Source organism: Sciurus vulgaris, assembly GCF_902686455.1.
Source record: "Sciurus vulgaris genome assembly, chromosome: 4".
NCBI classification, from domain to species: Eukaryota; Metazoa; Chordata; class Mammalia; order Rodentia; family Sciuridae; genus Sciurus; species Sciurus vulgaris.
This window is the reverse complement of record NC_136464.1, coordinates 47,240,745-47,265,565: the sequence shown is the minus strand read 5'-3', so window position 1 is coordinate 47,265,565 and position 24,821 is coordinate 47,240,745. Positions and strand designations below refer to the sequence as shown.

Genomic DNA, 24,821 nt, shown 5'->3' with positions numbered 1-24,821 from the left:
CAGTGCTACTCTAAACAGGTGCTAAAAAAAAAATCCTGCAGAATGATTGTAATTTACATCTCTGCACACCTGAGACTGGAGGGACCAATCAGAGGATAAGCAGGATTCTCGAGTCTTTTGGAACCTCTTTTCTAAGAAGAGCTCAGGAGACAAGAAAAATGGACATCTCAAATTCATCTCTAAGGTGACCAAAGTTACATCGAGTACCTACTCTATGCCAGGCCCTGTACTGGAGCCAGGAATGAAATGGAAAGAGAGAGAGAGAGAGAGAGAGAGAGAGAGAGAGAGAGAGAGAGAGAGAGAGAGAGAGAGAGAGAGAGAGCAAGAGAGAGAGCGCACCAGATGTACGGAAGGCCAAGGCCTATGCGGGCAACAGTCATAAGTAAGCCAGCCCTGACATTGGTAAAGAATTAAATTGGAGAGAAACTAAATGTGGTCTCAGGTGTGTTGATAAGCTTGGTTATGGCAATCATTACACCATGTATTGAATTATTTTATTGTATACCTTGAATATATATGGTATTTGTCAATTATACCTTAATAAAACTGGGAAAAAAATAAAAGTTTTCTTGTTTGAGTTAATACATCATCTTCTGTGTACGAGCTATTATTATTGCCATAACATCATTATCAATAATAAAAGTTACTTAAAAATAATTATAATCTTTAATGTCTTAGTATCAGATAAAGAAGGTGTTATGCTTTGAGTCTGGAATGTGCCCCAAAGTCTCATATGCCCCCCCCCCCCACCAGTGCAGCCTAAACAGAGGTGGAACTTCAGGAAGTGATGGATCATGAGGACTTTGACACCATCAGTGCACTGATCCATTGGCAGCTGATTGGACTACTGGGAGGTGAGACCTAGTTGGAGGAAGTAGATCCTAGAAGAGTTCATCTTCTCTCCAGTCCCTTCCCCTCTCTTGCTGCTTCCTGGCTTCCATGAGCTGTGCAGCTTTCCTCTGCCACATCCTCCCCGTGAGGTTCTGCTTCATCTCAGGCCTAGAGTAATGGATCCAGCTGACCATTGACTGAAATGTCAGAAACTGTGAGTCAAAAGAAAATTTTCTTCCTCTAAATTGTGACTTACACAGATGGGGTTGAGCATAATTTAGGGAGAGTATCTGGGAGTATCTTTCCGTAAGTTGAGAAAGCTGAAGCTGAAAGGAATCTGAAGAACTACTACGTGAAGAAAAGAAAGAAGGTTTGGCAGATATGGAAGAAGTCAAGTGAGGGGGCTGGGCCCCAAGAGGCCCAAAATATGTTTTGGCATATTGTGTTAAACACTGAACAACACACTGGAAATAGAACGGAGGGGTTTTTCAGAAACACAGAAATTTCATCCAAAACCCACAGGATGAGATGGAAGCATCCATTCCATAGCAGAATGACATGCAAAGGTCCTGAGGCAGGAATGAACTTGGCCTGTTTCAAGAAGTCAAAGAAGCCAGAGAGTCTGGAGGAAGGTGGGGTGGAGTAAAACTCAAGACTGTGGGCAAAGAGGTAGGCACTGAGAAGGCATGTAGAGGAGTGACAGCCTAGTCACATACTTAGAATTGACCCTCCTTGCTGGTCACTCCCTCCTACCCTCTTTTGCTACTTCCACATTTCCCTGGCATTTTGACACTTGAGGGCTTCGTGGCTCAGAAGCTGACTCTATTGTTTCTGATCATTAGTTTGCCTTTTCTGCCCATAAAGCTCTTCTTCCACAAACAATCATTATAATTAGTTTCAAAGGGTTTTTCTGTTCACACATGTTCTTGCAAAATGTGTAATCTTTTCCATAATGTGCAGTATTTCATATGGCCCACGTAGTGGCTTTTCCAGGCAGAGTTTCCCTCACACAAGACCAAAGCCCTCCTGGCTTTTGCCTTTGCCTTTCTCCTCTCTTCCCCACCAGTCTTGGTCTCTGCTATATCTCTGCCCTCTTGGCACCCAGGTCAGACTCCTCCTCCAGTGAGGGGAGGAGCCACACGGATCTGCTTTCCACCTGCGTCCCTGAGCTGACTCCTTCCAAGACCACATGCTTGTGGGAAACTGCATAGGTCCCACCTCTAGGCCAGGTCCAGTTCTGCATAGCTGGGACTAATACCGAAACTGGTTATTCTCTTCATAGTTGAAAATGTGGGGAAAGGAAGTATGCACCCACTAGAAGTTCTTACTCCTCTCTCTGTAGACCACGCCCCTTCACTCACACACTTCCATCCGCTTCACTTATTCAACCTACAAATAAAGCCCACCTCCTGCCAATCTTACTGTGACTAATGCGTGGGAAGGGGCAAAAGGACTAGAGGTAGCCATGCATGTGGTCAAAAGACTGAGACACTGAGACTGAGTCGTCACTGGCCAAACAAGAGCCTTTGTCACATTTCAAACCCTTTTTGGTTCTCGGGTCCCCACACGTAAAATGAGAATGTCTACTTCAGAGGAATACAGGGAAGCACAAATACAGCAAAGTGGTGACTCAACACAGGAGGTGATAGATCAGAAAACCTTAGTCCATGGTGGGGTCCGGGTCCTACACAGGCCTGGGTTAGGGTAACCAGAGGGCAGGACCCAACTTTCCTGGGATGAGGGAGTCAGGTATTACTTCATGGAGGGAGCAGCTCTGGAGTTTTGCAGACAAAAACTAAGCATAGGGTAATTGCTCCTAATGAGTTTTTATTCATGACCCTAGCAGGAACTATTAACAAATAAATGTTTTACTTTTATATTAACAATGTTGGCAAAAAGGATCTTGTTTCTCTAGGGGGTAGGGGAACTGTAAAATTCTGAAATTTTAATCCAAATAGAGCCCAAGTTAGAGGAACTGGATCACCTGCAAACCTGTCCCTCCCTCTGCAAAGAGAGACTTGAGGAGCCCAGTGGAGAGACCCCAGGTTCTGTGTTACTCAGTAGTTCAAGGGTTTGATGACTGCTAAGGCTTGAGTTTTACTTCCCCTGCAGAGTTTCGATTCCTTGATGTTAAGGGCTGGGGTCTCTGTGCTCCCAGAGGCACAAGGGAGCAGGGCATCTGCTCCCAAAATGAGTCTTCCTGGCTGCCTCTCCCAACCAGATCTGGCGATGTGTGCCCTGAAGAAGAGCCAGGTCCCCGGTGTTCTTCCTGAGCCTGCATCCCTGGGAGCTGGGGAAAAGGTGGAAGTTTGCCGAGTATGGCCAGGTTGAGGATGGGTGGGGCAAGTGGTGCCAGCCACAGATGGAAAGTCAAAGCACCAAGTAGCTTCAAAGACTCGGGGGGCCAAGGACCTCCCAGGCCCTCATGGGAGATAATCTGTACCCGAAAACCTACCCTAGCAAAGGCAGAATCTCCTCATGACATCTCAGGCAACCAGGAGGCAAGCCCTGCACTGGGTCACTATTTAACGCTGGGTATCTTGGCCTTAGGGATAGTCTCGCTGGAAGGGGCCCCAAGGGGCCTGCACACATACTCCAACAGCACTCAGACTGCAGAGGGCACAAGGGCCAGAGAAGGAGAAAAACTTGAAGGGCACAGGGCTCCTGTCCCCTGACTGAGGGCTGTCCACCTATGCCAAGACAAGCTGCTGCCCTCACTCCAGGAGGCCCAGATGGGTCTGGATGTGACTGAGGCCACGTATTCTGGAGGCCTAAAACACCAAGCCCTACAGGTCCCTGGGAGATCAGGGAGCTCAGATTATAAGGCTGCTTCTTCATTTCAAACTCTAACCCAGCCTAATGGGCCAAGAGGCCAGCTTGCCCTGAACAAATCTTCTGGAACAAGAGAGGGAAGTGAAAGTCTTTCAGTTCTATCCTAACTTCCTAGAGCATTGCCCAGGGCTCATCAAGATCTGCTGTGTGGCTCCCCTAGCTCCTAGGAAGCCTAGGCCCAGGCCTTTGGGACAGAAGCCACAGTCTCATGTCAATCTGCTTAGTCATTGCAAAGGTCGATTTCTGGCATAAGACTGGGATGGGGGAGGGACTACTGAGTCAAAGATCCTAGGATCACATCTAAGCCCTGATATGTGTGACTGAGACCTTGTGAAAGACTTTGTGCCTCAGTTTCCCCCTTGTAAATAGGGATAATAAAAGGTGCTACATCATCGTGTTGCTGGAAAGCATATGTGAGACCAGTACTTAGCTAGATCCCCACATATTGCAGATGCTCAGGAGATATCAGCCCATTATCCACAGCACATGCCCAGTCACACGGGGGGTTTGTGAAGACTATGGTTCAGCAGTGCAGCTGCAGATGTGAAAGAGAGGTCAAGCATGCCCAGGCCCACAAGAAGCCCTGAGGTGTGTGTACTGCACTGACCTGGACACACACCCAGGGTGGAGGAGTTGGTCAGGTTCTAGGTTCTGGTAAGAGATGAGTGAGGGACTTTACTCCTGACAGGAAGGATCTTCAAACTAAATCAACATTGCCCTTGTCTGAGGGACAGGCAGGGAACATTGAGACTATCCTCACAAGGAGACCTGACCTCCAGCACCAGGAAGCCATCTGATCCCTGCCATTCATGGTGATAACAGGATGGACCAAAATCAAAGGGAGCTGACTATGCCCTGAGGGGTGGTGGTTAGGAAGGCATGCCCCAGAAGGGTCTGGGAAATTTAAGAGTTGTAATCCTGCAGAAGAGCAGCATCCAGAGTAAGGCCAGGCCCAGCTCCCACCAGCTCTAAAACACAAGCTTCTTGGGAATCTCCCAGGGGAACTCGCTCCTTCCAAAATGGCCATAGCATGCTGTCTTCTGGTAGATTGGCTTCTTCAAATCCAAATCCCTGCATGTTCAGAAGAAGAAAAGGTAATTTTTTAAATTGCAAAGGAATTTCTCTGGATTGAAGCATAAGCGCAATTAATGGACAGACCTTTTGTCGAACTTCACCACCCGCTTGCATGCCCTACCTATGCCTCAGCACCATCTTGCTCTACAGTTTAGGAAATGAAAGCTCAGATGTTCAGAGACAGCTGAGCACTCAGATGCACTAGGAACAAGAATTTGAACTCTGCCATATGGTGCCTTTCTCCTCTCTACTCCACTCCACTGGACTGGCCCAAGCCAATGTCTACTGGGTCAAGCTCCAGAAAACAGGGATAGCATGAGACTTGAGATCATGTGGAATGGATTTGCCTACTCAATTCCCAGCTGTTTTGCCTTTTAATTACTTTCCTGAGATTCCCCAGCTGCTCAAAGATGGACCCACTGGAGTTAGCATCTTCTGAGCCAGCAGGGATCTCAGGTAGCCTCCTTCTACCTGAAAACCAGACATTCTGTGCTGGGGTGTGCACTGTGCTGGGCCAAGAGCTCAAGACCCTCCTACTTGTGAGAGTGTGGAAAGTTCTTTCTGCTTCCCTTTCAAGTGGGCTGCACATCTGGGCAAGGGAGCGGCAAGGTCCCAGGAATTTTACCTGACAATGACACCCGGTCGAAGGTCGAAGTTCTTATTCACCACCTCGAGCAGCTCCCTCTCTGTCTTCTGTGAGGTTCCATAGGTGAAGAGGGAAATGGACAGTGGCTCCGCCACACCAATGGCATAGGACACCTTCCAACAAGGTCAGGCTCAGTGACTGAAGCTTCTTACAGAGACCTGGATGTCCTCAGGTCAAGGCCAAGGAACCACACTTCTCCTACCCCATGGGCTCTGACACCTTATCTTCCCAGCAGCCCCTACTATTCTCATAAAGTGCCACTCCTTGATGTTCATCTCCCTGAACGCTTCTGTTCTGCCTCCCTCGGCTTTCCAGAGCACTGATCACAGCACCCAACCTGTGACACAGAGTCACAACATTGGCAGATGTCTAACTTTCTCAACCAGGTCAACGTCTTATTCAGGGTGGAGCTGGGCCAGGGCCATCAGCAGGGGCAGGCAGGCGAAGTCAGAGTGGGAGGGGGTGGCCTACCTGGACAAGCACTCTCCGGCAGAGCCCTGCTTTCACCAGGGACTTGGCCACCCAACGGGCGGCATAAGCTGCTGAGCGGTCCACCTTGGTGTAGTCCTTTCCAGAGAAGGCCCCACCACCATGAGCCCCCCAGCCGCCATAGGTATCCACAATAATCTTGCGACCAGTGACACCCGCATCCCCCTGCAAAGGGAAAGAAATGGAAGAAATGAGAGCCAGAGCTCCTGAGTGACTGGAGGCAGGCGGAAGTCCTCAAGGAGGAAGTCATCTGCAGGGAGTTTCCAAAGACCCCTTGGCTGGTAATCAACCAGAAACTCAGGCTTTTGTCTGTTTTGTCACTGACCATCTTTGGGAATCAGGTAACCTGTCAAAACCTCGTGATAAAGTGCAAAAGATGAGCCAGAAGTTTCCTGGGGACACAGCCACCCTGTGCCCCCTGCTTTTGTTTCTGATTCCATCATCAGGAGAAATCCAATTGTAGACAGCAATATCACCACCATAAATGCAACTTTGGGCTGTGACCCTGGCTCGTGCCACCAGCAAATGCCACGTTGCCCATGTCCCAAGTGTGATGCATCAGTCGACAGAGATGCCTTTTAAATGAAATCATCTGAGATGAGTCTCCCTCCCTTTGGACATCCACAGTTTGCACTGGTGTGACCAGGCTTTGAGAAGTCCTTCAAGAATGAACAGGAAGCCTGACCTTCCTCTCACCCTGTGTTTCCACACCTCATTTGTTCCCAGAGCCTGTCAGGGGCTCACCCCTGTGGCGAGGCAGTTGTGGTCCCTGGCAGCAGTCAGCTGCCTCTCAGAAGTGCTCTGCCAATCTCCACTGCCTTGCTCCTCCAGTTCGGGGGAAAAGCGGGCAGCAGGTGTCCCCACTAAACACCCTGCCCCACCATGGTGCCCATGAGAGCTGGCGGCAGCCATGGCAGATACCCAGCAAGTGCCACCTTGGAGGGGTCAGGTACGAGCAGGCCCCAAGTGAGGATGAGTACCTGAGCAGGGAGTGGCAGTGGCAGCTGTGGGCAGTAGGATGGCATTTGAGATGGTCATAGTGGAAGGGTCAGGCAGTGCTAAGCAGGAGACTCCTAGGGACGGGTTGCACCTTCCTGGCAAACTGACAGATACACAGTAGGCCCTCATGGAGTGCCACTAAATATAGCCCCCATAGAGTGCCACTAAATATACAGAAAATACACTGACTTCACCTCTTTTCCATGGCCAGACCTGGCTGAGCCACAGAGCTATAGCTCGCTGCCTGTATGCAACTCCAGTAACCAAGACCCAGCGCACCTGGGGACCTCCGATGACAAACCGGCCACTGGGCTGCAGGTGGTAAATGGTGTCTTCATCCAGGTACTTGGCCGGCACCACGGCCCTGATCACCTGCTCCTTCAGTGCCCTGCGCATGTCATCCAGCGTGATGTCTTCGTTGTGCTGAACGGAGATTACGATGGTGTGGATGCGCACAGGGATGACTGCACCATTGTCCTGCATGTACTGAACTGTCACCTGCCCAAGAGAAGTGCGGGGAGGCCTGGTGAGGTTGAGGCCCGAGCTGACGGCATGGTTGCCAGGCAGATACCCAGGGGCCAGGCAGGGTTGCCAGGGGCCGAGTGAGACCTCTTGCCCCCAAAGGCCTTCGGAAAGTTAATGTGACACATCTTTATGTTCGAAAAATCACCTGGTACTATGTACAGTGGGGAACACAGCATAGCTATTCCCACGTGTGACCACAGTTAGCTTTGCTTAACGACTTGAGTTGCAGCTAGGCACATTCTCTTTTATCCTAGAGGCTTCTGGACGCCAACAAATGTCTCCTTGGCCAAAGCTTTCTTCTGACCCTCCATGTCCTTGGGCCAAAGTATCTCTACTCCTACCAGTGACTATAGGAATCCACAGGCCATGTGTCAGTGGCGGGAACAGGGAGACCTTGGCCCCAGGTTGTGAATGTTTAGGAGAAGGCTTTGGCCAGAGAGACATCTGTTGGCACCCGGAGCCTCTGAGACAGAGAGGGCAGTCTGATGGGTGGCCCCAGCACCCTCAGTGGAGGAGCCCTGGGGCCATCAGACTTGCCTGCCACAGGGACAGGGTGAGCAGAATCCTGACCAGGGGGTGGAGATGGAGTAGGCAGAAAGCTCTGGACTGGGTGCACCTCGGAGTTTTGCCAAAAAAAGGGAGGGACAGAGTGCACCTGGAGGGAAGGAGCCTGCCCATGACGCCCTGACAGGTCAGGCCACAGACACACAGCTAACATTCCTTTCCACCATGATTGGCTGGTTCTGTGTTCATCCTATGCATTATCAATTAGTGCTTAAGACATCACAAATGAGAAAAACAAAGTGATGGAAGGGAAACGATTTATGTGATGTCACACAGTCAGTTTGTGAAGCACTAAAGAGCCAAACTCTGCTCAGATGGATCCAAAATCTCATGTTATTCCCACTGCAGTACAGGTGAAATGCTTCTCCAGAGACCCTTTCCTTCACTGACTCATCACTGAGTGCAGGAGCCTGAGGTCCCAGAGAGATGTCTGTTGGTGACAAAGGAAAGCAACCTGGGCACCCTGGGATTGCACAGTGAGTGGGAAGGAGGTGGAGAGGATGGCAGATGAGGCTGGGAATAGGAATGAGCATTGGGTGAGCATGCATGAAGCTATTGCATGCTGGAAGTCATGCCAAAAATGAAAAGCTGTTACTACCACAATTTACAGATGGGTAATAAGAAAGCAAGTGCCTTGGTCATGATCATACACAAGACCTAATGTCTGATTTGGAGTTTTATGGCCTGGTGGCCAGGGTTCTGTTCAACAGAAGTCTGCTACTTAGGACCCTGAGGCATGGGCTAGACCATTGACCCAACCCTACCTGAGGTAGTGTGTGCCCATGAGTGACACCCACAGGACTTGAAGGCATGAGGTGCCTGCAGGGATACATGTATGCAGGATAACCCCGGGATGGACACTGGCCCACAGGACTGTTCCCTAACCTGGGGCCTGGTTAGGACCATAGGGCAGCAAGCAGTCTCCCTGGGGCTGTTCCCATAGCAATGCCTCTGCCTGCCCGTGGCCCCTCAGTTATCCATCAAATGCTGACTTCTGCAGCTTCCTGCCTGGTCTAAAGAGCGATAGGGTGGGATATCCAGAAGAAAGGAGAGCAAAAGCCCTGGCCCCCCTGATGCCTGAGGCTAGTAAGATGGGCAGATGCACACAGACATTGAGCACTAACCCTTAAACCCTGGGCTGTTCACACATGGAGCCCCATGAGAGGGCATCAAAGGGTGGGGTGGGGTGGGGTTCCCCAAGAGAGGAAACTCTGGGGCAGGCTCTCACACCAGGTGCGCTGCATGGAGCCTCAGAACAAGGATCCGTTCCAAGGAGCTGCCCAGGCCAGGTCCCGCTGCTCTCCTGGAGGACGCCACCCCTCACCCTGGCACACTGCATGCAGTGTCCTTGCAGAGTGGCAGAACTGGGTGGCAGAGCAGAGGGCTCCAAGCACTGCTCTTATCTCCTCATGTCAGCAAGATATGGGGAAAAATACACCATGGAAAACACAGCTCTGACCAGGTACAAAAATAGCCATCACCTTGCCACCCATTTCTCAGTATCAGCAGCAAGAATTTGCTCAGGTGGAAAGACTCATCCTGTTCACAGTCAACACTGGTTAGATGATGAAAATCCTTCACAAACAGGGCATAGGGAAGGAGGCCTGTGATTGCTCCTGGCACAGTGCCACTTGCACCAAGGGAGCACAGGGAGGGAGCCTGGCACCTGATGCCCTCCAAGGGGTCACCCAGAGTACCACTGGTCAACCTGCACCCTCTGACTGGAGCTGGCTCACAGCCCACCTGTGGCAGGGGAGTGAGGCAGACCCTGGCACCCATAACAGCACCTTAAGAGAATTCAGTGCAGGCTCACATGAAGAAAAGCCCTAAAAGAGCCACCCTCCCCACTTCCCTCAATGACCCTAGGCTAGACACCTTTTTATTATCTAAGCTAGTCTATCCAATGGTGGATCCTCCATTGTTCACTCTCACCTCCAAAAAGGGAAAGTTCGGTCAGCTCCACTGACCGCCTTCCATCCCTATTCTGGGATTTCCTTCTCTGTGAGTCTCCATCCTGCTTCCAAATCATGGCACCATTCCAGGACATGCCAACCTCTCTGATTCCCTTTCTTTTAGTACCACCACAATCTACCTGTGTCAGCTCTCCTGCTCCACAGCCTCCAGCAACAATGAGAGAGGCTGGTGAGCCCACCTCCCACCTTCAGGGCCACGTGGACAGCACAGGAAGCCCTAAGGAAGGGTTCTCTTCTGGTCATGAGCATGACCCTTGGTACAGTCAATCTGTGACTTCTGCCCTGTGTGTAGCCTCACGTGTGGGAGAGAGAAAGAGGCGTCTCTGTGCCACAGGAATAACAGGACAGAGCCCCAGACACCATGCTGAACTATGAAACCACAGGTGCCAATTCCAAATGTAGGAGCAAGAGAAGGTGCCGTCTGTGGTGACCAGCCATGACGTGTGTGAGGAGATGGGAACTTTGCTGGTCACCTGTAGGCAAGCGATGGACCCCAAGTAAGGTGAAAGGTAGGAGCACACATATGAAGCACTAAGTGCCAAGGGGAACCTGAGGGAAATGGTGTTACTTAAGCAAAGATGGGGAGAGGCATAGACAGAGGAAGGTGAAGTTGTAAGACCATACAGCTTTGCATGCCAGAGTGACAAATGGATTTCTCCTTCCCCCACAGGAAGAAAGCAGACACTTACAGAAAACACTGAATGGTTGTCAGGAAATCAAAGTGAAGCCTATAGGAGTTTCTAAGCAGGGAGAGCATTTGGGAGGGCAGGGCACTGATGCTGGCCTGGTAGGCAGTGGGCAGCTCTGGTAAAATCTCGGGACACAGGCAGGATACTGAGTGGGACTGGAAACAGGTGACACTGGGCCACATGTAGTAGGCTCTCAGGAACATGTGCTTGAAGGGGAGAAATGGGGCTAGTGATCTGGAGGGACCTGCAAGTGGGTGGATGTGGGTGCTGAGTGTGTGAAGGGGCAAGTGGATGGAGGGAGGGAGCAAGCGTAGGAAGAGATGCCAAGACCTTGGGGGATGACATGTTGGAATGTAAAAGGGAGCCAGAGCAGGAGGCCATTGGGAAGAGGGCCATTGGGGTCATCAGGGTTAAACAGGGAGGGGCCATGGGGACTGAAGGGCAACAGGAGGCCTTCACATGTACTAATGCTTGCATCACCACTGACCTTCAAATAGGGACTGCAGGACAGATTTCAACACAGCAGGGAGCAGAGAGGCCAGGGCCCACGGGGTTGGCCCTGGACACAGTGGAGGTAAAGGCCTTTTATGAGGAATGAAGATAAGCAAAAGGGCCACAGTGAGACATAGGCAGCACAGATGGCCTTCTCGAGATATGGAGACCTGTGCTTGTGGAAAGGCAGGGACCCAAATACCTGAGACTGGTTAAGAAGTAAGTCTGTGGCAGGAGGTGGGGAGTCTATATATGACAACAAAGCAAAAAATAAAAAATAAAAAAAATCTAGAACAGTTTGGGCAATGTTCATGTATTTGAGGAGGAAGAGAGGAGGTACTTCTAGAGTGGAAGAGTTTTCAAATAAATAGTTCTTTGTGAAATGGACAATTCTTTGAGTGTCCAGACTGAGCTCTGCAGAGGGCTCACCTGAGTCTTGGAGTCTGGCCTCAGCCAAGGGAGGACACCGGAGCGCCTCAGATCTGCCATACGGGCATTGAGCTTGTGAGCAAGGATAATGGTGAGAGGCATGCATTCTTCTGTCTCGTCAGTGGCGTAGCCAAACATCAAACCCTGCAGCCGGACATCAGGGAACACACAGAGCAACATCCACTTAGACCAATAGGACACTGGTTTTCTCCAAATCTAAAATGTCACTAGTGCTTCAACATTATTGGATGCCTTATCCATGGAACACTTTATGCCGGGCATTTGTGAAGTGGAAGGCATCATCCCTGGTCCCCAGCACTCCAGGAGGGGTGGGATGAGAGAACCTGGGCTCTGGGAATCTCTCTACCCTACTTCATTCTCTGCATTTTTTCAGTAGTTTTGTACTTAGGCTGGGCACCTGAGCTTCTGTATGACAATTAAGGCCCTTGATTCTCATTCAACGCAGTGATTTTCACACTGGGTATTGGGGCTACCTCTGGAAAAACCTAAGGAACATGAGCCATCACAACCTTTCACAATACAACACAGTCACACCCTAAAGTCATTGCCATGGAGCAGGGATGCCCAAGTCACTCTGGGCATGTTCCTTCACAGCTCTTATGCAGCATGATGGGTCTCCCCAACAGTATGACTGATCCACTGCCTGCGAATTTCCCCAGCTTGCTCCTCAACAGATCACAGCCTGGTCCAAGACAGACTGCACTGGAGTGAGGTCCCCACACAGCTCCCACAATATATACCTGATCTCCTGCACCAACATCCTCTTCATTTCTGTCTAGATGGACACATTGGGCAATATCTGGGGACTGTTGCTCCAGAGCCACCAGCACATTGCAGGTCTTGAAGTCAAAGCCTAGGCAGAAGGGACACATGTCAGAAAGATGGGGATTGCCAGCTTCCTGGTGGACTGTGCATCCCTGACATGGTCCTTTGTGATGGGGTAGGTGGTCTCTAACCAGCAGGGCTCTGTCTAGGCCCACAGCTGCCACCTGGGATGGTGTGGAGAGGCCATGTATCATCTCCACACTGTCTTTTGTCAGAGAAGATTCTCTGTGGTACATTTTACTGTATTCCATTATACCTTAGTTTAAAAAGTGCACCCTACATGGAACTGCAGCATAAAAACCAGGTGACACTGACTGACAAACAAGTGAATGACTCTCAGCCCTGTCCCTTAGGTTTTTCCAGAGGCATCCCCAGTAACCAGTTTGAAAAACCACTGCATTGAATGAAAATCGAGGGCCTTAACTCTCATTCAGAGAGAGTTCTTTGGCTCAGGTGCCTAACCCAAGCATAAAATTCTGAAAACATGTAGCGGATGAAGCAGTGTAGAGAGACTCCCAGCGCCCAGGTTCTCTCATCCCAAAATGTTCACAGGGCCAGCAGCAAATGGAAAAACCACACTCCTGGGACCAAGGCCCCCATCTGCAAAGGTGACACACAGAGCTGGAGGCTGGGCGAGACCAGCATGCTGGATGCTATCCAGGAAGTCTTCATATAATTGTCCACTGCAGACAACCCTGGAGGAAGCTGCTGGACATGGAAAGCATGTTCCTCTCCCTGTCGGCCCTCCTCACTGGCCTGGGCTCAGTTTCAGGGATTGTGAGAATGAGAAGCCAACACAGATGCTCACCATGAGCTCACTAACCTCTTTCCCAGAACCCCAACAGCACCCCCTTTCCAGTCTGTTCTCCTACCCACAATGCCAACACTACATTGTTTCTGTTCAAGCCTCAGTGGGGATCTCCTGCCAAAAAATGAAATGGAAACTCCTCTGTTCAACACAACCCTTGCTACAGGAAATCCTTTAGGTAACATAAACTCAGGGTTAGTCTTCAGCACGGTATGCTTTCCACCTCTGCCGGGTCCCTCTGCCTGCAGTGCTGCTCCCCTGTTCCCCTGCCCACATACATGCCCAAGCCCTACTTACTCTCAGCATATGGCCCTGGACATTTACCCCTGCAGTTTGGCTCCCTCCTTGTTTACTATGCCACAGACTCTCCATGCTCAGTGATGTCATCTGAGGCCCTCCACCCAGGAACAGCAGGTCATCTTTGCCCTTTGCACCCCCTTTTCCCCAGTGGCTGTTGTTGAGCATGCAAATCAATGGCCAGTCTTCAGAGAGCAGCAAAAGGACTCCTCATTCTGCATTAGACGTTTTGCATTTACCTAATTACTTTCTGCCTAAGTAATAAATCTTCCCACTGCTGAAAATCAAGCAGGGCTTCAAGTGTAAAAATAAAAAATAAAAAATAAATTAACACCACCAACAAAAAAGATTTGGGAAAGCAGAATTTAAAAACCAAAAGGAGAGGGGAAGAGTTCGAAAAGGGCTCTTCCCCTTTGTGTAAGGAGCAGCTGGTCCTGCCAAGGAGGTCGTCACAGCCCACAATGGGCCACTTGGCACAAGTCCATGGGCCTGTTTGGGTAAAGGAAACTCAACCAGCTGAGCCCAAATTAGCCAGAGTGGGGCTCTCTGTCATTTGCCCCTTACTGGGGGACATTACCTCCTGGAAAAATTCTCTGCTACAGAGAAAAAGGATTGCTCTTGAATAAGGTCTAAGTGTATGCACACAAATTGGCTTTTCCTGATGTACAGGAGAAGGATCTGCATGGTGACATCTCAGGAAGCTGCTGCTCTGGGACAATGCGTCCCCTCTGTGAACATCCTCATGTCCTGATGAGGGTCATTTGAACACCTTGATTCTCTTTCCAGTGATTCTTGACACATTCTGAGAAAACTTCTATGCATTCTAGTGACTTAATTGCTCATGAACTCTTTGAGCCAAACCAGACTATGGTTGAATTGAGTGTCTCATACTGTGAGTGGTTCTCTCAATTATAAACATTGGACATGGGCATCTCTGTCCTCTATGACCCACAACGATGTGACAGAGACACAAACAGTTAATATGTGACAGATGCAGAAATGAGCATCTTCCAACAGTTATGGTCTTGTTTGTGAGTCTTGATTATAGGTCTGAGTATCAGCAGGTTGAAAGTCGACCTTTTTGCCATTACCTAAGGCCACTACATTTCCCACAGTGACTACAGAGAATTAGGACCAAGCCAACAGAAACTCAAAAGGAATATTTCATTTTAAAAAACTAAAATTACCTAAATATTTACTACCAGAGGCTATCACAGAATCTCTAAGAATTAGAGACAGCGCCCTCCATGGGAAGCCAGCTTAGATAAACAGCCTCTGTGGCTCCCTTGGAATGTTGCTATACACAGGTCCTCAGCATCCAGCCTTCACACTTGGGTCCCTTGAATCACCTCCAGGCTTTGCTGCTCCCTGGCCTGCCCAAGCTCAGTCATTGGAATCTGCTTCCAGACTCTCAGTTCTTCCAAGTTTTCCTCCTCACCTGGTTATACTTCTCAATTCCTTCCTAGGACTTGTGCCTCTGCCCTGGGTTCTGGCTTCCGCCATCATCTGGCACCAGAGCTCACCTGGGCCTTCCTGTCTTCTTCACCTGACTAGTTCTGGACCAAGTCATCTTTCTCCATGCCTATAATGAGGAATCGCATGGTTTGGTGGAAAGCACAGGGATTTCAAACCTGGTGGCCACTCTGTATGTCAACTTATGTGAGTCTCTAAGTCACTATCTGCACAAGAACATCAGAGTTTCAGAAATGTTGAAGACAAAATGATGCAGAGAATAGCACCAGGGCCTGGCAGAGAACATACTCGGTGGAGAATAGCTTCCACTCAGTGCTTCTTTTTCTTCCAAAGCCTCTGCCAGCACCAAGAAATAAGACCTCAAATGACACCAGTGAACAATGGACAGGCACATGCTAGTTCCACCAGGTGCATCACACACAGTCAGACTTTTAAAACTTTGCCAGAGCCTTTGAAGACTGAAACCTGACAGATGGCTCTAGGGAACTTTTTTTTTTTTTTTTTTTTTCTGGTAGGGTTTGTACTTCCATAAAACTGAAAGCTCAGATTTGATAGCTGCAGGGGGCACTCTCTGCAGAGACCAACATGGATTCCAGACCCAGGGGCTAGCCCTCACCCTTGGCAGAGTCGTCGTAGCCAATGTGCTTGATGGTATCCCTCACCACCCGCTGGTAGTCCACCATGGCCATCGAGGTAATCTCCCCACACAGCAGCACCATGCCTGTCTTGCACACTGTCTCTGAAAGGGAAGGGAAGAGGTTAGAAGCCATGTATGTGCCTGTGGGGGGAAGCTCAAGTACCTAGACCCCTCACCGTATGGAGAAAATGACTCACAAGGGGACTTGGGAGGAATGGATTCCAGAAAGAAAATAATGACAATAAAAAGTTCATCCAGCATAAGCACTGAGCATCTTCAAATGCTGCCTGAAGAACGAGGCTTCAAAAAGAAGCAGTTACACTTAAGTTTTATACCAAGCAATCACTTCTTGTGTGATTTGGACAACTTATTTAACCCAAGTCTCAGTGTCAATAGTTATTCCATGAGGATAATAGGACTTGGGGTTGTCTGTAGTTGTCATAATGAACTAGAGAATGCATGTGATCCCTCACTCCACTTCGCAAAAATTCTACCACAGGCTGTAGAGAGTGGAATCAAGAAAGACCAACCTTCCTCCAGTTATTTACAAAGACATCAGGATGAGGTCTATCCTTGAGAGGCATGGGTCTCTGAAATATCCAATACAGGAGCTAGGATGCCACCAGAGAGAGAAGGTGGGTCTCCACAGTGGATAAAACCTGGTACTGATAGTGAGAACATTGGGGCTCTGGCATCCCTGGGTGGTAGCATTGGCCAAGGCCCTGATGCAGCTGGCACCATGGGTTGGACCTGGGCCCTCCAGGCCCTGGAGTCCCTGGCTCTGTTACTGTGTTAAAACTTCAACCCAGGCCAAGAACTCATTCTGGGAAGAACAGTGAAGATCTTCAGCCTGCACAGGTCTCCAGGAAACAATGAAGGATGCAGGTGAACAAGAACTCCCTTGCATTGATATTTCCATGCTAGTTTAACCTTGACCTCCCTTAGGAAAGCTGTTGGTTTGGATCTGGACAAATGATGAAGATGCTGCCCTTGCATTGCTGTTAAATGGGTTTAAAGACCTGAGTCATACCTTAAGCTATGGGAAAAAAGACAGAGGACCCAAACATTTGCCACAAAAGTCTCCTGAAATGGGCCTGAAGCTCATGACCACCTGAGAAGCTACCACTGTTTCAAGTTCTTTCATCTTATCTGGAGCTTTCCTAAGGACTTGAAGGCACCCTGCTCCCAGCAGAGTGACAGTAAGGAGGCCAAAATGTTTCATGGTTAAATTTTTTTTTTCCGGTCCCTGATCCAATACACAGAATATTGTATGATGAAGAAATCTGCTGCAGACCAGAGGACATCACTTTGGAATTCAAGAGATGACTCCATGGTCTTCTGCCCACTAAAACCCTCAGTGCAGCCCACCTAGGTCTCCAGCAGGAAAGGGTGGGGTCTCTTACCACAGGCCACCTTGGCATTGGGATCTTGTTTGAGGTGGGCATCCAGCACTGCATCACTGATCTGGTCACAGATCTTATCTGAACAAGAACAAACATGAATGAGAATGACAAAAATAATAGGTATAACAAACTGACAGGTTAACATAATTTGATACTGTCAATGTATATATCAAACCCACCTGCCAAACAGAACACTTTTAAATACAAGAAATCAGAAATATTTTGAAAATTTTATTTCTTCTCATTTCTGCCTACTTTTGGATGACATGTACTGTATAAAACCATAGCATTTCCTAAGAAATGAAATACATTTCAAACTCAACTCTTCTAAGAGTCTAAGGCAATTCATACACACATACATTCTTTTCACTAAAATATCTCTCACTCCCAGGCACATTCACTTTAATTCTAACATCTAGAAAAGTCCTAGAAATAGAACTTAAATCCTGCAATATGTATAATCAGAAAAATGAGAGATTACACTCTATTTATCTATGATCTATCAAAATGTATAAATGCATTCTATTGCCATGTACAACTAATTAGAACAAATAAAATTTTAAATTTTTTTTAAAAAGAAGACTTTGCATAACTGATATAGAATGTACTCCTGTGTTTTCTCCTAAAAGTTTATGGTGTTAACTTTATGATGTTAACTTTTTTTTTATTCATTTTTTAGACCTTTATTTTATTTATTTATTTTCATGTGATGCTGAGGATCAAACCCAGTGCCTTACAGGTGCTAGACAGGCACTCTACCATTGAGCTACACCCCCAGTCCAGTCCCTATGGTGTTAACTCTTATATGTACTTCTGTCATCTATTTTAAATTGTTTTGTGCATTATGTGAGGAAGAGATCTAATTTCCACCTTTTGCATGTGGCTAATCCATTGTTCAAGTGCCAATTGTTGATGTCCATTCTTCACTTATTGAAATGTTTTGACACCCTTGCCAATAAATTGATCATAAATGTAAAAAAAGAAACAAAAAGAAATAGAAGTTAAAATTATTATTGATGTCGGTTGGTAAGATTAGTGCTATGATGAAAAATCAGATGGGACAAAGAGCTGTATGGCACTGTGGGTTCTGTAAGATGCAAAGCACCATGTATAAGACACCACCCCCAAAATGGATGAAACTTGAGAACATTGTTAAGTGAAATGAGCCAAACTCAGAAGGTCAAGAGACATATGGTTTTTCTCATATGTAGAAGCTTCAAAGGAAAAAAGGGAAAAAAAGTAGGGCAGATCTCATGGAAATTTGGAGGGAGATCAGTAGAGTAAAGGAAAGGGACCAGGGAAGGGAGGAGGGAAGGGAATACCAGAGAATGGTTCTAGCCAAACTGTATTCTTACGTCTTGTGCATGTATGAATATTTAACAACAAATTCCACCATTGTGGGCTTTTGTGCATGATAGTACACATTATGGGTGCACTATAATGCACCAATAAAAATTTGGGGAAAAAAAGACACCACCGCCAAATACATAGTTCCACCCATAAGAATTCTACAAGGACACCCTACACAGAATTGCTGTTTTATAGAACTTTTCCATAAATATCTCACAGATCCTCCCTCTGGTCACTCCACCTCCTGAAAGTCAGATGTGCTCATGGCTGGTTCAGGGTAGGACTGACAGGGATTCAACAGGAGCTGGGATTTGATCATATTCTTCCACTATTGGCCTTAAAGACTCCACGTGGTCTACCACATGGGTCACTAAATGGCACTGTGGAAAACTCTACTTTTGCTTTGAGGTTACGCAAACTGAATACTCACAAAGAAATAAAAGTGATCTCTTTTTACACCTACTACATCTCGTTTAATGTTCAAAATATCCATGGAGTCTGCTCCTCTTAGTAGGTTAATATGTTTTTAAGTTAAGAATTCAGATCCAGAATCAAGTTGTTCAGCTCTCAAAAGCAAATGTTAAGTTCCGTAACTAAAGATATTAGTTAATCTGCCATTAAAGGTGAATTTTCTATTTTATCCTTCAGAAACTACTAGTAAACATATTACAGCTTTCCTCTCTATCCTGCCAGTGGCAGATAATGGTTGTAAATGCAGGCATGTCTAAATCCATAGCCTCCGCACACCCCTACCAATGAAGGCCTCCTTGTGTTAAAATATCCTAAGACTTCAGGCCATCAGTATTCCAAAAAGTTATCACAGGCTGATCATGAATGTCTCTGCTTATTTAAAGGACCCAACTTACATGTCCCACCGTGGATAGGGAAATGCAATTGCTATAGGTACAAAACCAGAGTTCAGCAAGCTTGTTGAGATAGCAGTGCAGATAGCATAATGCCTGACAGATAACAGTCCTTTTAGGTTTTCAAAATTCCTATCAGTATCACTCAATAGACTTACAATAGCTACCAGTTGCTTTTCTTGGAAGTTAAACAAGAAACATGAATTTTATCTTTCTAGTGGAGAAGAATTCACTCATGAAGTGTCAAGCAGAAAGTCACCAAACATTAGAAGAAACTGACTTAGTTGGACAGTTCATTTACCTTGGCAAGTAAGAGGGGAATCAGATAGACTGGTGGACTGTCAAAAAGCAGCCAAAACAACTGATGGATTGGCAGGCATTTTCATTTTCTGTCCACTGAAACACATGGCTGTTAGGTAAAACAGGCCATGCTTGGGTCCACTGGCCACTGCATACGGAAGGAACCCCTTCCTTTTTTTTTTTTTTTTTTTGTTTGTTTGTTTGTTTGTTTGTTGGAACCCAGGGCCCTGTGCTTGTAAGGCAAGCACTTTACCAACTGAGCTTTCTCCCCAGCCTGGACCTACTTCCTTTGGGTGGAACAAATGTTTCTCCTAACCTATAGGTGATCTTTGTAGGCCATGGAGCTGAGCAGAGTATGCTGGATATCAGCAACTTATCTAAGTATAGTAAACCTAGAAACTATTAATTTGTGCACAATGAAAAAAAGTCGTTTACACTGAATTAAGTCTAAAATAATCTAATTCAAGGTTTTCGACGTCTGCACCATAGACATTTTGGGCCAAATACTTGTTGTGGGGTTGTCTTGTTCATCACAGATGTTCAGCAGCATGTCTGGCCTCAATCTAACATGCCACTGCCATAGTTGTGCAAACCAAATTATCTCGACATTACAAATACTCTTGAGGGAAAAGGGGCAAAACTGTTTCAGTTGAAAGTACGAAAGTTAAGTTTCTTTGAGAAAGAACAAGAATAGGGAAGATGGGAAAGGCAGAACTGGAGATAAGTTATCATACACTTCAAATTCCCTTAAACAAACTTGAAGAAGTGCTAAAATACATGCATCCGTGTGTCCAGCCTCCAAAGTTCTCCTAGAATAGCCATTCTCAAAATGTGGTTCCCACATAAGCAGCATCAGCACCTCCTGCAAACTTGTTGAAAATGCAAATTCTAGAGCCTCTACCAAGACACACTGAGTCAGAAACTCTGGGGGTGGGGTCCAATACTCTCAGTTTCAACAAGTCCTTGAGTGATGCTGATATGCCCCAAGGCTTGACAACATTTGTCCTACAATTTGAAATTCTGAATATCTGAGCATTGTCTTCATCCTCACCAAGAAAGCCTCTCCCAATTTTTCCATATCAAGTCCACCCACCTTTCAGGGACAAAAACAATGCTTGGATTTTCTTTCTCTTGGAAGTCATCAGTCTTCCTCTTAGATGATAACAAGACCCCCAGCAACTGAAAATCCATGTCAGCATTGTTCGGAATGCAGTGCTATTCATTTTTAAACTATACATGCTTTACATGCAAAACTTAGTGAACAATGGTCTTGTTTGTGGAACATTCTCTTGTTGGCTTAAAGTGCACATTGACAACAGACTAAAGCTTTAGGAAAAAAAAAAAAACTATAAAAAGCTAAGATCTGATGGTCCACTTTGCATGTGGACACTTAACCAACCAACTGCTTATTCTCTGTCTTGACCCCACTATGCTGAGATGCTGGTGGTGGGCAACCGCATGGACTTCTGGCTTCATAAGGAATAACTGTTTTACAAAACCACTATATAGTGTTTCTCCAGAGATCCCTTATGTAAATCACACACATTGTTTTAAAACATCTAGTAAAAGTGGCTGCCTTCGTACCGTCTGGGAATGATGGATTTGCCAATCAATCCAGGACAACCTACTTACCCGGATGTCCCTCTCCTACAGATTCTGATGTGAACATGAAGGCTCCTTCTTCACTTAGAGAATGGTCACACAAGCCATCCACAGGTCCATTCATTTTTCACACTTTTCTACTCTGCTCCTTCAAGGTGACAATTTCAGTGCTGTGACTTTGCCTGGGGTTTTTTCCCTACAGACCCACAGGCTTGTCTTTGGCAGAGTCACAGGGATCAATTCTGCCTAACTGCCCAGTGAGCACCTGAAAGTAAGGTGAGGATGGGCGAGGGGGAGGGAGTGGATGGAATAGGATGTGTCACTCCCTCCGGCTGGTCTGAGCTTGCTCCTGAGTGACTCCTATATATGGAAAAGTGAAAGTGCCTGAATAATCATGTGAGAACATTGGAGGAGTCCATTTCCTGGGAGGGGAGTCTTCTTACCTTGAGGAATTTGAATCCTCCCCTCTGGTGGCCCAAACCTTAGGCATCTGGTCAATGTAAGGTGAAGAAAGCTGCCTAGATTCTGCAGAAGTGAACCTCCTTTGGGACTTCCTTTCAGTTCTCCAGCTAATCTCAGTGTTGCTCCAAGGTTAACAGCCCACTTTGGAGGGTCAGCAGTCAGGGGGAGGTGGTCAGTTGTTACTCAGATACAAACAAGCAGCAAGAAACTCTTTCCCAGAGATATGGTTTAGGCTTAGATTGCAACACTCTGTGGCTTTGCTGTTGGGTGTTACCTCTCCTCCCCCACATCTTATCTGGATTGGGCTCCCCACCGCCTCCTCAGGGCAGAGCAGGAGCGTACACCTGTACTCTGAACCAGCTGCGATATTACACAACAGACTGATTTTAAAGGAAAAGCTTTTGAGTTCACATTTTCCTGCTAATAGAAATCCTCTAGACTGTTGACTTCTCTCAGTGACTGGCAGGCACGTTATCAGGCAAAGTATTTTTCAAAAAATTACATGGACAGGTAATGGAGGACAATAGATTCTTTTGGAAAAAGATTTTTTAAAATATTTTTTTTAGTTGTCAATGGACCTTTATTTATATGTGGTGCTGAGAATTGAACCCAGTGCCTCACATATGCCAGGCAAGTGCTGTACCACTGAACCACAACCCCAGCCCTGGAAAAGGATTTTTGAGAGACAGATTCATTACAGGAAAATTATCAGAGTCCAGGTTCCCAAAACAGGATAAAGTAAACATCTATGCATTTACTTCAACACACTTGATAACCGTCTCATTCACATAACTCTTGCATTATTTTTGCCTTGATCAGAAAAGTAGGTAACAGTATTATAACTAGGCAGCATCTCTTATCTCATTCTCTCCTACTCTCAGATCTAGCTATATCCTCACGCGTATGGAATAATAATAGAGAATTGAGCTCACAGAGAATGAGTAGAGGTGGAAAAACCAGTTCCTACTAGAATGCAATAAAAAAGTAATCAACCAAAACCTTGTGCATCAAATGTAGAACTGGGGGAAGCAAAAGGTAGGAGGCAATATCTCCAACTAGCAATTCTGTTGGCCCAAACCTCTGTGGTTCTAATACGAGAAGTTCCAAAATGTTTTTCTGGCAAAAATTCTAGTGTTCGAGATGTCGAGTTTTTGCCAACTGGCCAGCATGATCCCTCCAGGGAATCAAAACAATGTTGAAAGGACCGCTGTGGAATAATGTCAGGGATTCTACATATGCATATTGACCAAAGGCCTTTAAAAAAGAGTGAGGTAAATTGCTTAGGCAAAGGACTGATGAAAGTTCAGAGAGGAAAAGGATACCTGGAGGGATGGAGAAATGAGGAATCAAATTGGGACTTTAAACAACACAACCTTGACAGCACCAGGACCTGCCCTGTGTGGACTTAAATCATTTCAACATCATTGTCCCTTTGTAAATTTATTTTGGGTACATTAGTTTCAAAGCTAGAGACAATATGGGCTAATGTTTAATTTGAACTATAGACCTAAGTTAGCCTAGTGGTTAGAACTGCATGACAGCCATTCTGTTCTGAATTTGCCTTAAGATTAAGATGAAGTTCAACTGTCAAGCACTCATCAGAGTTCTTAGATCTAGCAAGAAGACAAGAACAAAAAACAAGGCAACAACTGCCCTTTGAATTCCAAAATGAATAACAACATTATTCATGGGTTGGGGAAGTACTAGGGTTGAGAGATATCTTGTGCAGAGAAGTGATACTTTCAGAAATGTGTGCATGAGGCTAATGCAGCCTGGCCACCAATATGGAGTGAGCAAAGGATCTGGAAGGACCTGAGTTCAGTACCTATAGTATGTATGAACTTCCTATAGCATCCCTAGTAGGTACTAGGATGCTTTACATTCTTTCAGAAAAAAACATACAGAGCATGGTGGTTAAAAGTGCAGCCTTTGAGGCTGGAGTCCCAGTGTTGCCTCTAACTTACTGCGCTGTCTGGAGTCAGCCTCCTAGCCTTTCTAGGCTGCTGTTTATTGGGTTATAAAACAGGTTAAATAATTCCCTCCTCATATCATTGTTGTGAGAGCCTAATTAGACCATTCAGATATGGTGAATATTCAGCACACTGCTATAAAACAATAAAAATTTAATAAATACTGGATAATATTGTAATTAAGTCTATACACATGCACATGATTTTCTTCTGAATAAAAAAGATTATTGTATACATTTATGTGTATGTATATATGTGTGTGTTTGCATATATATAAACACACACACACACACACACACACACACACACACATATACTTTGCATCTTGCTTTTTCCCACAATATAGTAAGGTCCTCTTTTTTAGCACTTTTATTAGTATTCTACAATAAGTATGTACCATAAATTATTTGAGCATTCATTCCCCAATTGTTGAATATTTTCAGCTTCAGTTACTTAATATCTCAATAATGCTATAGTGAAGATACTTATCATAGGCATATTTTTTATAAAATATAAAATGGAAGGCTCTGATAAAGCTGAATGAGCCAAAAGTTTTCACTTCTGGAATTCATTTTTCAGTTAGAAGAAATCAATAGCAATCCACTCAAGAGTTAAAAATCATAGCTTCAACCTACCTCAAAAGAATCAGCAGATCTTGGCAAAGACAAGTGGGAGTGTGGGAGCTGAACCCACAAGGACTTCCTAGCCCTAATTTGCCATCATAAATGCAAATTGAATCTTACCTTTTGCACAGACTGTCCTGTTCTCTCTTACACATGAATTGTCCTAATGCCCCCAGCCCCAGTGATTACTCAAGTTCAATGTCAAAGGCCCACAGTGCAACCTTCAACTTTGACACTTCACTGACTAGCCTCTGAAGACACTTGGCTTTGAAAATAGATCTCATTGAAAGCCAGATTTGCTCCTAATGAGTGCCTGAGTGTGAAAGGAAGGACCATTTCCAATAAGCAGTGTGTAGGCCACTCTCACAAGTTTAAGGAAAAGCTTGAAGACACTTCATCCTCGGCAGCACCGTGAGGCAGCGGGGCTAGTAGGCAGGCACTGGCCAGATGGTGCCCGTTGTTGGCAGCTGCATCACCATGCCTGATGGATGTATCACAAAGAGAAAGGGCAATTCTGATGACCTGGAACTCTAGATACAGAAACATGGTGTGCAGAAGCTATTTATTAATTTATCATATTATTTATTTATTTAAAATTTTAAAATTTTATTTATTAATTTTTTATTTGCTATTTTTTAGTTGTA

At 46.3% G+C, this 24,821-nt stretch overlaps 2 protein-coding genes across 4 annotated transcripts in view; both read right to left on the bottom strand.

Moving 5' to 3' along the window:
* The window catches only part of LOC306658793 (pulmonary surfactant-associated protein A-like), a 202,180-nt gene that overhangs the window by 23,644 nt on the left and 153,715 nt on the right, over window positions 1-24,821 (bottom strand). The window lies entirely within an intron of this gene.
* On the bottom strand, window positions 478-21,782 carry MAT1A (methionine adenosyltransferase 1A). Of its 2 annotated transcripts, none has more exons than XM_079136096.1 (9): window positions 21,566-21,782; window positions 17,008-17,085; window positions 15,584-15,706; window positions 12,305-12,417; window positions 11,544-11,687; window positions 7,151-7,369; window positions 5,855-6,037; window positions 5,363-5,496; window positions 478-4,734 (listed from the first exon to the last, which is right to left on the bottom strand). In XM_079136096.1, exons 3-9 carry the CDS (start codon window positions 15,684-15,686, stop codon window positions 4,632-4,634), a joined length of 999 nt encoding a protein of 332 aa, XP_078992222.1. In that variant the 5' UTR covers window positions 15,687-15,706; window positions 17,008-17,085; window positions 21,566-21,782; the 3' UTR covers window positions 478-4,631. The 2 variants fall into 2 exon arrangements, with proteins under 2 accessions (XP_078992222.1, XP_078992221.1); XM_079136095.1 differs by lacking the exon at window positions 21,566-21,782 and adding an exon at window positions 21,153-21,476.